The sequence below is a fragment of the Onychomys torridus genome, chromosome 5 (assembly GCF_903995425.1).
Source record: "Onychomys torridus chromosome 5, mOncTor1.1, whole genome shotgun sequence".
Lineage (NCBI taxonomy): Eukaryota > Metazoa > Chordata > Mammalia > Rodentia > Cricetidae > Onychomys > Onychomys torridus.
This window is the reverse complement of record NC_050447.1, coordinates 134,639,861-134,654,491: the sequence shown is the minus strand read 5'-3', so window position 1 is coordinate 134,654,491 and position 14,631 is coordinate 134,639,861. Positions and strand designations below refer to the sequence as shown.

At 39.7% G+C, this 14,631-nt stretch overlaps 1 protein-coding gene across 3 annotated transcripts in view; it reads left to right on the top strand.

Annotated features, from left to right (window-relative positions):
- The first annotated feature begins 1,130 nt into the window (after positions 1-1,130).
- The window catches only part of LOC118584212 (cathepsin 7-like), a 30,422-nt gene continuing 16,921 nt past the window's right edge, over positions 1,131-14,631 (top strand). The window contains exons 1-7 of one of the 3 annotated variants that reach the window (XM_036188293.1): positions 1,131-1,218; positions 2,464-2,600; positions 2,889-3,011; positions 3,094-3,240; positions 3,797-4,021; positions 4,482-4,644; positions 5,135-5,252. In XM_036188293.1, the coding sequence (XP_036044186.1) occupies positions 2,475-2,600; positions 2,889-3,011; positions 3,094-3,240; positions 3,797-4,021; positions 4,482-4,644; positions 5,135-5,252 (902 nt within the window). In that variant the 5' untranslated portion in view covers positions 1,131-1,218; positions 2,464-2,474. Of the gene's footprint in view, positions 1,219-2,169; positions 2,601-2,888; positions 3,012-3,093; positions 3,241-3,796; positions 4,022-4,481; positions 4,645-5,134; positions 5,253-6,242; positions 6,640-14,631 lie in introns of those variants that run through there. The other 2 variants (XM_036188294.1, XM_036188292.1) reach the window with 2 other exon arrangements.

The window sequence follows — 14,631 nt, the reverse complement described above, 5'->3', positions numbered from 1 at the left end:
AAGAAAAGAGATAACAGAAGGACGTGCATAGACATTGTTACAGAGACTCAAATCTCTAAATGGAGCAGTCCAAGTTTATTAAGCAAGTAATGAATACTTAGGCATTTAAAAGACTTATGTTCATTATACTGGGCTAGTCTATATGACATAAACATTCATCATGGTTTCTATTACATTTAGAAATATATTGGTTGAATTTAGATTTTGTGCAAATTTGCTATTGTAGAATTTAGGGTAAATAGGTATCATATACTTTTTCCCTAATTAAAGGAACCAACAAAATGTCACATTGAATACAGAAACAGAATATATTGTGTTCATTTAACAGAAAATTACATAACTTGATTAAAAGAGGATAATTTGACAGTAGGTATGGTGGAAACTACCTCTACCATGCCTATGGTAAAAAACAAACAAACAACAACAACAAAAAAACACTCCATGTATGGCAGAAGGCAAAATCCTAAACAGAGAAAATGAAGTGAGGGGTGCTGAAGTTGAGGACAGTGAACAGAGGATTATTGTTTCATTAGTCAGTAGCTTCCCAAAAGTAGATGAAATCTTCCCAGAGATCTACGTGGTGATGTTTGTACAACAATGATGGTGTTCTGGAGGCCACTGAGATTTATATCTGATTACAGATGAAATGTTGAAATTTCAGGTGATAGATGTGTTACTGAATGAAAATATTGACAGATATGATGGTGTTTGACAATGAGTGTTCAACTTAACCTCAAGTAGAGAAATGTTAGATAGTTTCTTGAGACCATGCACACTAAGACTTACATTTCCCTCCTTGCTGTGGTCTTGAAGACTTCCTATATGGAATCACCCCTCCATTAGGCTTCTTATGAGTACTAGCTGGGTTCTTCTGCGTCACTGAAAAGAATACATGCCAAAGTTAGTGTTCTCATGGGATCCCAATGTAGTTGTGAAGTAAACATGAATTATAAGAGTACATTATGCTGAGAGTCCACTCTATGGCGGCAACCTACACCTCTTATTCTAAATTAAGTACTATGCTGAAATCCTACATAGCTTTTTTTTTTTTTAAGGAAACATCCTAACCTCAATTTATACCTACTATTAAGATAAAATGACAGGCTATTGTGTGATCCACAGCCTAAAGGTTGGTTCCATAACTACTTCTCTGAAGGTCCACAAGTTCAACTCCCCATGGTCCACAGGAAGCAGCCCACACCCACCCCTCCAGGACAGGTAAGATCAAATCTCATTAGAACCCTGGAGGCCCGATCTGGTTATCCCCATAGCCAATGAGAAGAAGGAAAACATTGATGGAAAGGGCTGACTAGACAGACTTGGGATTTAAAGCCTGAGCAAAGTGTTGCTGGGCCAGATTCTGACATCTCAGCCACCTCTGAAGAGCTTCTGGAGTATGCTGAGGAAACATCAATCACCAAGGTGAGACCCTGCTTCTACCAAGACAGAAAGGGAATTGATCTTGGAGGAGAACCCTTGAGAGACCATGGAGAATCAGGCAGATCTCCAGTAATGAGCATATCTTCTCAACTTCAGCAGCCCTTCTGTGTAGAGGTAGAAAAGGGTGGAGAAGCCAGACAGAAAACCATATCCCACCTATGTCCAGGTTCATATAGGTTCCAATTCAGTGCAAATCTGGTTCTGGCTAGAAACAGTGACAGTTGATACCATGCACCAGGGTTATCAGAATGAGCCTACAGAGATAATTTTCTTGAACATCGCCACTAGAAAGAAGCTTCTTTTCATGATTGTTGTGTACAGAAGTATATGGTTCCATGTCTCTAGTCTAGAACATGGCTTATGAGACCCAGCTTGTCCTGATTCTGAATCCTAAGAAGTCTTTATCTAGTACCCTATCATCACTGGTGGCTATGGATTCTAATGGCTTTTCCATCTGAACCTTTTCTCATCGAAGTAATGAGTGTGTGGCCAAGTCCCAATGATGGGGTCAACTACTAGTAACTTTGATCTCCCCCATAGGAAGGAGGGATAGTTTAGGATGTTTTCTTTCAAGAGGGAATGTTTCAAACAAAGCCCATCTCCTGCTTTGTATTAAGAAGGGATGTGATGCAATGTGACACCCATCTCCAGGGAAAACCTTTTAGTTCAGATCAAATGCCACATCAGAGAAGTTTTGTATTATTACAAATACTTGGTAACTGTTGCAAAACCCCTAGTTATATATGATTTGAATTTTGTTGTTCAGTCACCTTTCTGATCATGTCAATTGGCAGTACATGGCCGTTTCCAGGAATTTCTAGAATTTTTCCCACATGCTCTGCAATTTTATGTATAAACTAAGTGCCACCCATGGCATCTCTAGTCCAAACTCATATTTAGCCATTTAAAACATTTTTGAGTAAATATTTGGGAGAGTAGTTGGAATAATTTTAGCCAGCGTAGATGGCTTAATTTCTCAAGGGTGTTGGTATAGTCTCCTATTCATTTTTCTTCTCTCTGTAGGTACTTAAGACATGACTCCTGCTGTCTTCTTGGTCATCCTGTGTTTGGGAGTGGCCTCGGGTGCTCCAAAACTGGATTACAGTTTGGATGCTGAGTGGGAGGAGTGGAAGAGGAGCTATGAGAAAACATACACCCAAGTAGGTCACATGGACACTCAGAGGGTCCTTGTAGAGCATGTTCATTGCTGTTTGGGGTTCATGGATTTAATAGAGGTCATAGATGTCACCCCTACTTGAGGTATTAGTGTAACATGGCATGAACACAAGGAGGTCACTGTCTCTGCTCATCAGGGTGTTGAGTGGCTTGCTTTAGTGTCCCAAGATCCCTCTCCATGACCTCTGTGCATATGCAGCAGGACGTCTACTTGGTCAGGTAGTGCAGGGATTTAATTGGAAATGAATGGCATTCATTATGTTTATTTCCAGGAGGAAGAAAGACAGAAGAGAGCAGTGTGGGAAGAAAACGTGAAAATGATCAAACTGCACAGTGAGGGGAATGGCCTGGAGATGAACAACTTCACTGTAGAGATGAACGAATTTGGTGACATGGTCAGTATGACTCAAACTGTTTCACACTTTTTCATTTTCTCCTCTGTTGTTTAAATGGAGATTTTATGTACTTTCCTTGAAGACTGGTGAAGAAATGAGGAAAATGATGATGGAGAGTTCAGTTCTGACTCTAAAGAATGGAAAACACATCCAGAAACGAGGCGATCCCAAAGTCCCCAAAACTTTGGATTGGAGAACACAAGGCTATGTGACTCCTGTGCGGAGACAGGTATTACAACATCACATGACTTTCTTCCTCGACTACTGGGATGCAACAAGTTATAAACATGTCTATCTTATTTAACTGTGGTATGATATGCTGTTCACTAAATACATTTTTAAAGTCAAATGCCACAAGTACCATCCTTAGTATTCAATTGCTAGTAACAAATGTTTCTTGGTTGTCTCAAGGAATGAGGAATCCCTAATCCATGCCTTACCAATTATAGGGCCCATACAGTATAGAATGCATACCTATAATTTCTATGCACTACTTAGTCTTAAACCTCTACCTAGTGGTCCCACTTTATCTCTCTCCAGACTTAATTTGTTCCATTAATGACATTTATCACACTAGGCATCCAATAGATCATGGTCTTTTGTACATCTATGTGTGTATGTGTGGCTAAACATTGGGGCATGAGACACCTCCCCATGGATACTGATCATTCTTTCCTAGGCATCCATCAAATGCTAACAGTTCAGTTTTGATAAAGCATTCAATAGCTTGTTATTATTGCAGTTTGTATTTGTTTGTGGACAACAATATTTTCTTCTCTGTCCAGCTAGGTTGTGGTGCTTGTTGGGCTTTTGCTCTGGCTGCTTCCATAGAAGGACAGCTGTTCAAGAAAACAGGCAAACTGATCCAACTGAGTGTACAGAACCTAATAGACTGTTCTAGATCTTTTGGTACTAATGGCTGTAAAGGAGGCATGATGTATAATGCCTTCCAATATGTGAAGAACAATGGAGGTCTGGAGGCCGAGGCAACCTATCCATATGAAGCAAAGGTGAGTGGGCTTCCATGGTTGTCATTTCAGTTTGGCTAGGGCAAGGGGAAAATGGCAGAAATAATCCATTTCCTTCAGACTTCACATTGAATGTAGAATCTCTCTGCACGCCACCATTGCTGCCATTGCAGTATCCACCATTGCATGGTTGCCTGATTCCATGGTTCCATGTAGCTGTTCTATGCACATGGAGGATGTGCAAACCATTTCACATATAATACAGGTTTCTGCACCATAAAAATTTCTTATGGATAGGAAGACCTATGAGGTGTCATTGAAGACAAGAGAGCTGATTTTTCAGTTCCAAATATCCTAGTAACATTTCACTTCCTGGAATGATTTATAACAGTCCAGATGTGGGGATGGTACACCACAAAGGGCCCAGTGTTATGCTTCTGACTCTTGCTTTCTAGAAGGTAGATGGAAGTAACCAAGTCTTTTAACTCTTTATGTTTTAAAGGAAAGGCATTGCAGGTACCGTCCTGAACATTCTGTTGTTAAGGTCACCCGCTTTTTGGTTGTCCCAAGGAATGAAGAAGCCCTAATGAATGCTTTAGTAACTCATGGACCCATTGCTGTTGGAATTGACGCTAAACATGAATCTTTTAAAAAATATACGGGAGGTAAGTATGTGTTTTTCTAGATATTAATGAAGAATGCTTGTGACCCTTGGGGACATGCCAGGTTGATGTCCTAATATTATATAAAATTTGATGTGAAGTTTAGTGTTTGTAAATTTTTCATTTGTCTGTACAATAATCATATGTTGTTACTATGTGACATGACATCTCTATGCATGTGAGCACTTCATTATTTATCATTCTTCTTTAACTTTATTTATTTTTCTTTCCTCACTTGGTATATTTTTAAGATGTGGGCGATTGTCTTTATAGAAGTGGATTCTAAAGAGTGCCTTAAATTAAGTAATTTATGTTCAGTTACAATTTCCTGGAATAGGGTTCTATTAGTGAAAACATAAGATGTGAAAGAGTAATCCTATATGAGTGTAGGGAAGGACTCTGTCTTTTTAGTCCAGTTATAAAATGTCTCACTGTTGACCATGATCATTATCAGGTTACTGGAGCCTTCCACTTTCTCGATCTTATTTTTCAGGTATATTCCATGAGCCTAATTGCAAACGTGATTCTCCTAACCATAGTTTGCTGTTGGTTGGCTTTGGCTATGAAGGCAGAGAGTCAGAGGGCAAGAAATATTGGCTGTTAAAAAACAGGTATAAATTGCTGAAATTATTTATATTTTAGGTTTCAAATGGACTTTTTGTTTGTTGTTATAGTTTATATTAAGTCACAGAAAGTGTAGTTACAATTAAGTTGAGAAAAGAACAATTTCTTTTCTTTTTTTGTTGTTCAAAAGTGGTGGTGGTGATGTGTGTGTGTGTGTGTGTGTGTGTGTGTGTGTGTGTGTGTGTAGGCCTGATGCTGATAACAGTTGTCTTTCTCAGTTCTTCTGTATTGAGGAAGAGAGTATCACTGATCCTAGAGTTTTCTATTTTTGGTAGTGTGCTTATCCAGTTTGTTCCAGTTATGTCTTGGCTTCTGCAATTATAGATTGGCTGCAGAAAACATCCTCGTTTTCTTTTAATGTTATTTTTATTCGTTGTGTGTGTCTGTATGAATGAATGCTGTGTGTAGGCAGACGCTCACACGGACCAGATGAAGATGCCACATTCCCTACAGCTCCAATTACAGGGATTGTGAGCTCATTGACATGGGTACTGTGCTGGGTGGGAACTTTTCTCCTGGGGAAGAACTCCAAGTGCTCCTAGTCACTGAGACACACCTTCAGCCTCATTCTGGCTTTAAGTGGAACTCAGACTCCAACTCCAGACCTTACAGTTGTGTGATCTGGCTTTACGGTCTGGTTCCTGTCTTTGTCTGGAGCAACTAACATATAATATATGAACTCAGAGTTCAGATTCTGTCATTGATTTCCTTGGGAATCAATATAATATTTGCATAATTGATTTTCTATTTCTCATTGGTTATTTTTGAACAACCTGTGGTTGGAATATGTCCAAATATTCCCTGCTATTATTTTTACTGTTCTCTGTGAGATAAATCTTGGTACTCTGGAATTGACTCTGCCTTTTCTGATGCTTTCTATTAAATTGGACTCTGGCTCTGTACTCAAATTTGGAGTTATTGTAATAATCCATTCTGCTGTGTCTTTTCTACTAAATGGAAAACCTGATTTCTTCCAGCCATGGTGAAAACTGGGGAGAAAAAGGCTACATAAAGATTCCCAGAGATCAGAACAACTACTGTGGAATTGCTTCCTATGCCATGTACCCTATATTGTGAGTTGCCTAGGGGTAAGAAGGAAGGGAAGATATTAGGGCAACACATACAGAAGAACTCTATTGTTGGGCCCCATAAGGCCCTGGCATGGGGCCCAGTGTAATTCCCGAGCCTAGCTCAAGTTTGGTGACCCGTCCTTGGACATGACATTGGCATAAGAGTGACTCAGCACTATCCGACCTAGAATCGCCTCTGCCTAGTAACTGCTGAGATGGCATAATCTCATTGGCCCACTATCCTCACCCCTTCCCCCCATCACCCCAACCTATATAAGTCCACTCCTGATGCAATAAAGCCAGTTCCTGCTTTGAGAAGACTCCAGGCTCAGCGTGCTTTTCTCTGGTGGGATGGGGTGGGATTGGGGGTCTGGGGCATCAGACATTCACCATCCTGCTTGGCCCCAGGGAGAGACTGGCTGGATCAGTCCTGCTTCTGTCCTACCTGTCAGTCAGACTGACACTCCATCCTCTTCAAAGTGACCACCCTGCTGTGTGCAGGAGACACTTGAGTCATTGGAAAGCCAGGGTAGGGTGTCAAATCTGCGGTATGGCTGCTCTAGTCACACGTGTCTGCTGCTGTAACTGATGCTCTGCACTGATTTATGTTAAGAATTCCTGTAGTTACTTGATTTATTTTTCAATGTCCCAAATGATGTCTATAAAATAAAAGTTAAACTCAAATGTAGTGTCTACATTTCCTATTTTTGTAAGGTGATATTCTTATGGTTAAACATGGTATTTATCTTGAAGACAGAACTGACTGTGGTACTGGTGTTCTTGGAGAAATAGTGGGTGGTTCCTCTCTGATGGATGGTTTTCCATTACTGATTATGGTTTGCTTATAGTGTTCTATTTATACATCACCAACCCTAGTCTGAACGATTATAGGAAAACTCTCGGATTTGATATTTTCAGTTGATATGAACTCACCCAGTTTTGGTTCTTGGCCTTTCTATGTAGTGTGATGGCCCCTTGCACTGCTCCGCTCTGTTGTAGTGGTCTATGAGTCTCCCTTGTCCAGCACTTCAATCTTGTACCAACTTCCCTGAAACTGTGTAAGAGACATCAAGGTGACCATGTCTTCAGTTACAGGAACACACTTTCATAATGTTCAGTGCCCCAATATGCTGAATGCTCACAGAACCATTTCAACACAGGCTTTTGTAGTTATGGTCCTTTTCTCTTATTGTATGCAGTTGATAAGCTTCAAGGTTACCTGTCTGATGCATTTAACTTTGACATAGACATGTATATTCAGAAAAAATAGTACATTTATGTTACTGTATATATATATATATATATATATATATATATATATATATATTCCTTTGAAATATCTTTTTTTGTGTGTGTTTTAAATTTTATACATTAGCCATGGGTTCCCCTGTCCTCCCCCCTCCGGCCCCCACCCTCATCTTCCCCCCAGCCCCTCCCCTCCATTCTCATGTCCTCCAGGATCAAGGCACTCCTGGGGATTCATTTAAACCTGGTAGATTCAGTACAGGCAGGTCCTGTCACCTCCTTCCAGACTGAGCAAAGTGTCCCTGTGTAAGCCCAAGGTTTCAGACAGCCAGCTCATGCACTAAGGTCAGATCCTGGTCCCACAGACTGGGTGCCTCCCAAACAGATCAAGCTATTCAATGGTCTCACTTATCCAGAGGGCCTGATCCAGCTGGGGGCTCCACAGCCTTTGGTTCATAATTCATGTGCTTCCATTTGTTTGGCTATTTGTCCCTATGCTTTTTGCAATCTTGGATTCAACAATTCACACTCTTGCAGACCCTCCTCTTTCTCAACAGTTGGATACCTGGAGCTCCACTAGGGGGCTGGGGATTTAGCTCAGTGGTAGAGCGCTTGCCTAGCAAGTGCAAGGCCCTGGGTTCTGTCCTCAGCTCTGGAAAAAAAAAAGGGAGCTCTTTGTTGAAATATCTTATTTAGCACTATCTTTTGGCTCAAGCATGTAGGGCAGGTACTAGAATTGTATCCTCAACTCATAATAAATCACCAGCATAGTCAGATCTCATTTCAACTTCCTAGTGTTTGGCTGCAGACACTGGATATTGGGTCTTAGTAACCTTACCTGCATGGGCATCATAGAGGGATAAGTCCAGGAAGTGGTCTTCTGTACATCTAAGTCCCCTTAGCCAGAATCCTCTTTACCCCATGATTATTAATAATTTTCTGTCTATCAAGGTTCACTCTGCTTCTTACTGTAAAATTTACCAATCCATCCACATGTGAAATGAAGCTCCCTATCTTCCTTCTTTCAGGACTTCATACAAATGACTCCTGTATCTATATCCCCCTCTTTGATACAGTCTTATAAACAATCATTTAATAAGGATCATGATACAATTCTCCTTCAGTATTTCCCCGACTTTTCTTCCTCTTGTGCAGCACTAGCAAAGGAGGTATTCTGTAATTTGAATCTTAAAAGGTCTTATTAATAAAAACAAATCTGGAGCCAGGTATTGGGGTGAACACTGAAAGATCAGAGAAACAGAACTAGCCACAGCTAACCTCACTTTGCCAACTTCTCAGCCAATCCTATTTCCTCAAACTGGAAGCCTCCAAGTCCTCATCTGGAATGAATCTCAGCTGAACTGCTGCTCAAAAGCTTAAAAGCTTAACCAGGCTCTAGTTCTCAGTCCTCACAACTTATATATCTTTCTGCTTCCTGCCATCACTTCCTGGGATTAAAGATGTGTGTCACCATGCCTGGCTATTTCCAGTGTGGCTTTAAACTCACAGAGATCCAGACAGATCACTGCCTCTGGAATGCTAGGATTAAATGTGTGTGCCACCATTTTCTGGCCTCAATATCTAGTGGCTGTTTTGTTCTCTGACCCCAGATAAGTTTATTGGGGTACACAACATATTGGAGAACATAATACCATCACAGTATTCTAATCAAATGGAGGCCATGTTCTTGGTGAGCCTTAATTCTCAATTACTATGACTGAAGAATCATATTCTATTTTTTCTGGTACCTCATGACCCCATAATTGAGTTGGAAAAGCAATTGATGAATGCTAGATGGTGGTGGACAGTGAAAGTAATTAAACTCAGCCTTTTTTTTTCTTCCTGAGGCCAGCTGGCCTAACATGGCATGCTTTTCCTTTAGAAAAGAGAACAAATATATATTCTACTACATGGGGGCATAAATGATATTTGCTGTCCATTCAGTTTCTCCAGTGGTGACATGGTTAGGTCCTATTCCTTTGAGGACTTGCCTGGTTTTTCATGCAGGAAATGCTAAATGCCTATAGATGTAGCCAAGAAACAACTGGGTCCTTTTGGACATTGGCTCCTTCCTTATTAATCCCAGGGCTTTCCTCTGTGATGGGAATGACTTTCTGTATGCTATGAATATATGTTGCTCTGATTGGTTGATAGATAAAGCTATTTGGCCAATGGTGAGGCAGAATAAGGTTAGGTGGAACATTCTAACTAGAGAGGGAGGGAGGAGAAAGACAAAGGAGAGGAGATGCTGCCAGCCGCTGCCATGAAAAGCAAGATGTAAAAGTACTGGTAAGCCACAAGCCACATGGCTAAGTATAGATTTACAGAAATAGGTTAATTTAAGATATAAGAACTAGATAACAAGAATCCTGCCATGGCCATGGTTTAAAAGTAATATTAGCCTGTGTGTGTTTATTTGGGTTTGAGCAGCTGTGGGACTGGGAGAGACACAGGAAAACTTATGGCTACAAATGGCGCCCAGACATGAGGCAAGAATTTCCACCCAAAACCTAAGAAAGCTTTAAAAAAGGGTTCTAAAATGGAACCAAGAGCAGCTCCCTGGTTGTTTCTCTCAGGAAATCTGTGATGTAGAGATGCCTGGCATGTGGATTTGAACTGCTCTATGGAGGGTTCACAGTGCAGGTGTGTGAGTCAAGCAGCTTGTTGGGTTCTTGCCCTGGTATGCACAGGCATTTCCAAGCCACACAGTACACTGCATGATGGATTTAGCTTTTGCTAGTACAAAAAAACGTTTCTGGGCTACATGCTGCTGGATGTAGAGGCATGGACCTACTGCCTCCCAGAGTCAGTGGAGAGCATGGTTACCCTAGAGCTGGTGATAAATGTAGTTCCTCCATGTTGGAAAGCTGAGGAAGGCAGAGCCAGCAGTCAAAGCTGACATTTCAGTCCTAGTAATGCTGTAGTTTAAAGAAATAGATTCGTAATAAGGCAGATTCAGATGGAATAAGACTTTAAATGGTTTACAATATATATGAAAAATATATGTAGGCTTGGAAGAGAGAGGAAAAGGAAGTAGGTAGCTATATAAAGAAATAGAAAGTTTTAGAAAGTAAACTCTTTAAAGAGAAAGTAAAAGTAATACAAAAAATAAGCCATGTAAAGGTGGATATTACACAGATAATCTGGATTGTGTTGTCTTTGATATTTTTAACTACAGCGAGACATTTGATTGTAAAGGCTGCTAAGTTAAACCAATATGTATATTTTAAAGGTATCTTAACTTCAAAATTTGGATCTAAGGATATGCTGCTTTGGAGAGGAGACTCTGTTTTTGTTTCCACAGGAAGCAAGAGCCTATGGATTTGTTCCTGATTAAGATGTATCATATTTGATCAAGCCAGACCTACTGAACAGATGGCACTTATCAACAAAGGTTATAGCTGGTCTGCCCAGGACTCAATCATTATTTCAAATTTTCTTAGGATCCCCTTAAGACTACTAGTACACCCTATCAGTAGGAAGTAGCCTAGAACACTACAACTACCTTCCCCAAAAATGGATTATGGGTATTTGTTTTTGTTTAGAGATTAATTACAAATTGTTATTAGTCATAGTCAATATCTTTCTAAAGGCAAAAGGGAGATAGGATGTAGATATGATAGGATGAAAGGGTAGATTACTGACTCTACTTTTAAAGAACAACTTGTTTAAAAATATTTTACATTGCTATGGATTTTAGTTTATTGATATAAATTTAAAGTTAATTTTGTTATACTGTATGTATATTTGTACTCTTGTTTAAGATATTATGTTTGTGTAGATCATTTGAAATTGTAACATATAATTAAGAAAATGCAGATTAATAATTAGTCTTCTAAGATAATCAAATTTGTAGTCATGTTAAGTTTTCTAGGCATACATAGATATAATTCAGTTAGGTAGGTAATCTTCAAACACTTTGAAGACCTATAGAATAGGGCATTTAAAATGTTTTAAAAAGTTAGACTTTCTGGACAATGAGACATGTCTGCTCCTGGCAGCATTGATTTACTTCAGAGAAAAAGATGAGCATTGAAGACAATCCATATGGAGTTTATCTTCTTTGTGGCAAAAATAGCCATTTGGACAAGAAATTATTTCCTGGACTGCTTGACAAAATGTTGTATTGACTGGACATGCAAGACCCACAGGAAGGTAACCACTGAACTTTGCAAGGTGAGATGGTCCTTCAGGTTCCTGCTTCACAGAAGAAATTGCCAGATATTGTATAGGACACAGGGAAAAGTGATTGAGAGACTCCAGACCTATAGGCTGAAGATGGATGCCCCAACATTAAAGAGGAACTTTGGATGACTGTCCAGGCTGCCAGCTGTCTCTGTCATTCTAGATTTTGGAAAGTTGCTTACAATGGTCTTCCTGTTTACTTAGGCAATACTGTATCCTTCTCAGGTCTTTGATGTAGTTGAAGACTAGATAGTTATAATTTTCCTTGGTTATGATAAAAGATAAATTAGATATGAAACTTTAGACTCACAAATATAGGATAGATAGAATATTTTCTTTAATTTTACAAAATACAAATAGATTAGATATTGTAATTGTAACTCTTGTTTGTTATATGTAATTTTACTATGTTAAAGTTAAAACCTTCCTTTTTAATTAAACAGAAAAAGGGAAATGCAGTGGAATAATGCTTTTGACTTATTTGAGCATTTGAAAAATGCTCTGGTTTAATAAAAATGCTGATTGGTAGTAGCCATGCAGGAAGTATAAGCAGGATAAGCAGACAAGGAGAATTCTGAGAAGAGGGAGGCTGAGTGAGGAGACATTAGCTCACCATCCAGGGAGCAGTATGTAATGGCACATAGGTAAAGCCATGGAACACATTGTAACATATAGATTAACAGAAATGGGCTGAATTTAACTGTAAGAGGTAGTCAGTGAAAGGCCTGTGCTATTGTCCAAGCAGTTTTAATTAATAAAGCTTCTGTATGTTTATTTAGGTCTGAGTGGCTGAGGGACTGGGTGGGACACAGGAAAATTTCTGGCTATACCTCTGAGACTTTTAAGTGCAGGATATTGAATATATTGCACTCAGTATAATTGTTAGTCAATTCATGGAAATCCATCAGGAGAATTACCACCTTAGGTGTGTCATGTCTTGGGTTTAGTGAGGATAGGAGTAATGAATTCAGGACTTGGAGACATTCCCTGAAGAGTTACAATGGTGGCGATTGCCCCTTGTAGATGCGCCTGCTAATATGCCATGCAAAGTAGCTCCCATATCTTGGAGCTTATAAGGTGGAGCTTATCTGATAAGGATGGTGGTCACCAAACTATTCCCAGTAGCTGTTATGTTCTGGTTGAGATTTCCACGATCATCCTAGTTGTATAGGTAAAGGTATTTTTGGGACACTGGGCCAATCTACAATGGGCCTTGTATATAGATAGCCAATTGTGTTTCAAAAATTTTGTTTTTTGGGGTATGACACCTACAGGGATTGAATGAGGTGACCTCAAGAAGGTACTTGGTGGCAGAGTTGCATTTCATCCTTTGAAGTTGAAGTTCCAGGGTACTTTTAAAGATTTCCTGATATTGTGAAATATATGAAGATCCTGATATTGAGACTGTGAACGCATGTTCCTCTCACATTATTGGGAATGACATAACAAATTTGTACTTTCCCTTGACTGGATATGGTTTTAGGGGTTATTGAACCCAGCTTAAAAATCTGAATCTCACTAACTGTTAACAGGCCATGAAGACCTTACCAAAACAATGTTAACATTGAAACAAGTGACATTAAAGACTATGTTGAGACGAGAAAGCCAGAGAGCAATAATAGTATCAGACCCAATGAGGAAAGGCAATCCCTTAGCAGGTTGGCTCATTCATGTGGACTTATCTGACTTAGGAGGTGTTGACACTTGAAGACTAGAATGAGGTCCTTTAGTGACTCACAGGAATAGCTGGGGGTAGCAGTAATTAGTTGGTGGTCCATTGTTACCCCAGAGAAGCAGGAAACTGACCAGGAATTAGTAGTACTGCAACTATAGCTTTTACTAGGTGTGTAGGACAGCTCTGTGTATCCTCTAGGTTTAATAGCAATGCTTATGAACTGGCTGATTGCCCCATCTCTCAATATAAACGTGAAAATTTGCTTGTATAAATACAAGGGGAGATTCTTGATTATTAAGTTTGAGTTTTTAGTAAGGCTATTGCGTCTCAGAGGTTCATTCATCTTAGTGAGTCCCCATGTTTGGGACCATTGACAACCTGACACAGAAGCTTAGCTCCTCCTGTAGAACAAGAAATTCAGATCTGTGATAAGTTTTAACTGTTAGGAATTCTCTACTTTGTTAAAAATTTTGTGGTTTGTGAAGGCCAGCATTGGTCAGGCACACTCTGGCCCCAAGGCTCTGGTTCCTTTGACAAGATGAAGGACATAAGTGATTTTGGTTTCCATAGTTGAGACAAGACAAGTTATGAGCTGAGACCCTGTAACTTCTATGAACTAGGAAATTTAGAAAGGATTCTTTCCCCGCCAGCAAATATCCTCTTTAGTAGTTCACACGAGGAGAAGGTGATCTGTGAATTGATTCAGGGTGGTCTCTAGTGAAGTCCAGTCTATTATGTCTTGGGAATGGCCTAAGCTAAATGAGGAGAGGGCTATCCCAAAAGCTTTGCAGAAGAGACTAGGTGACTTTTCCAGTTCTAAGGGTAAGGTCATCAAATGCAAATTGTCTCTGTCTACCTGGGTGAAGCTGGTGGCAAAAGAAGTTGTCTTTAAAGTCTACGACTAAACAAAGGCTCCTATATGGACAAATGAGGTTCAGGAGGCATAATTAGGTTGTACAAGATGGAGTATGACTACTGCCTCCATAATTAGAAAACCTAGGCTCACCTCCTTTTGTTTTAGCATTTTCTAACACAGAGGATGAGGTGTTACATGGACTGGAACATCAAGATGATAGTCTTTATTTCTTATATGTTTTATTGTGGGGATTATCCACTTTTCCAGTCTTCAGACCCATGAGGATATTGTTTGTGATGTGAGAAATGAGAGGGTCCTTTTATATTTACTATGAT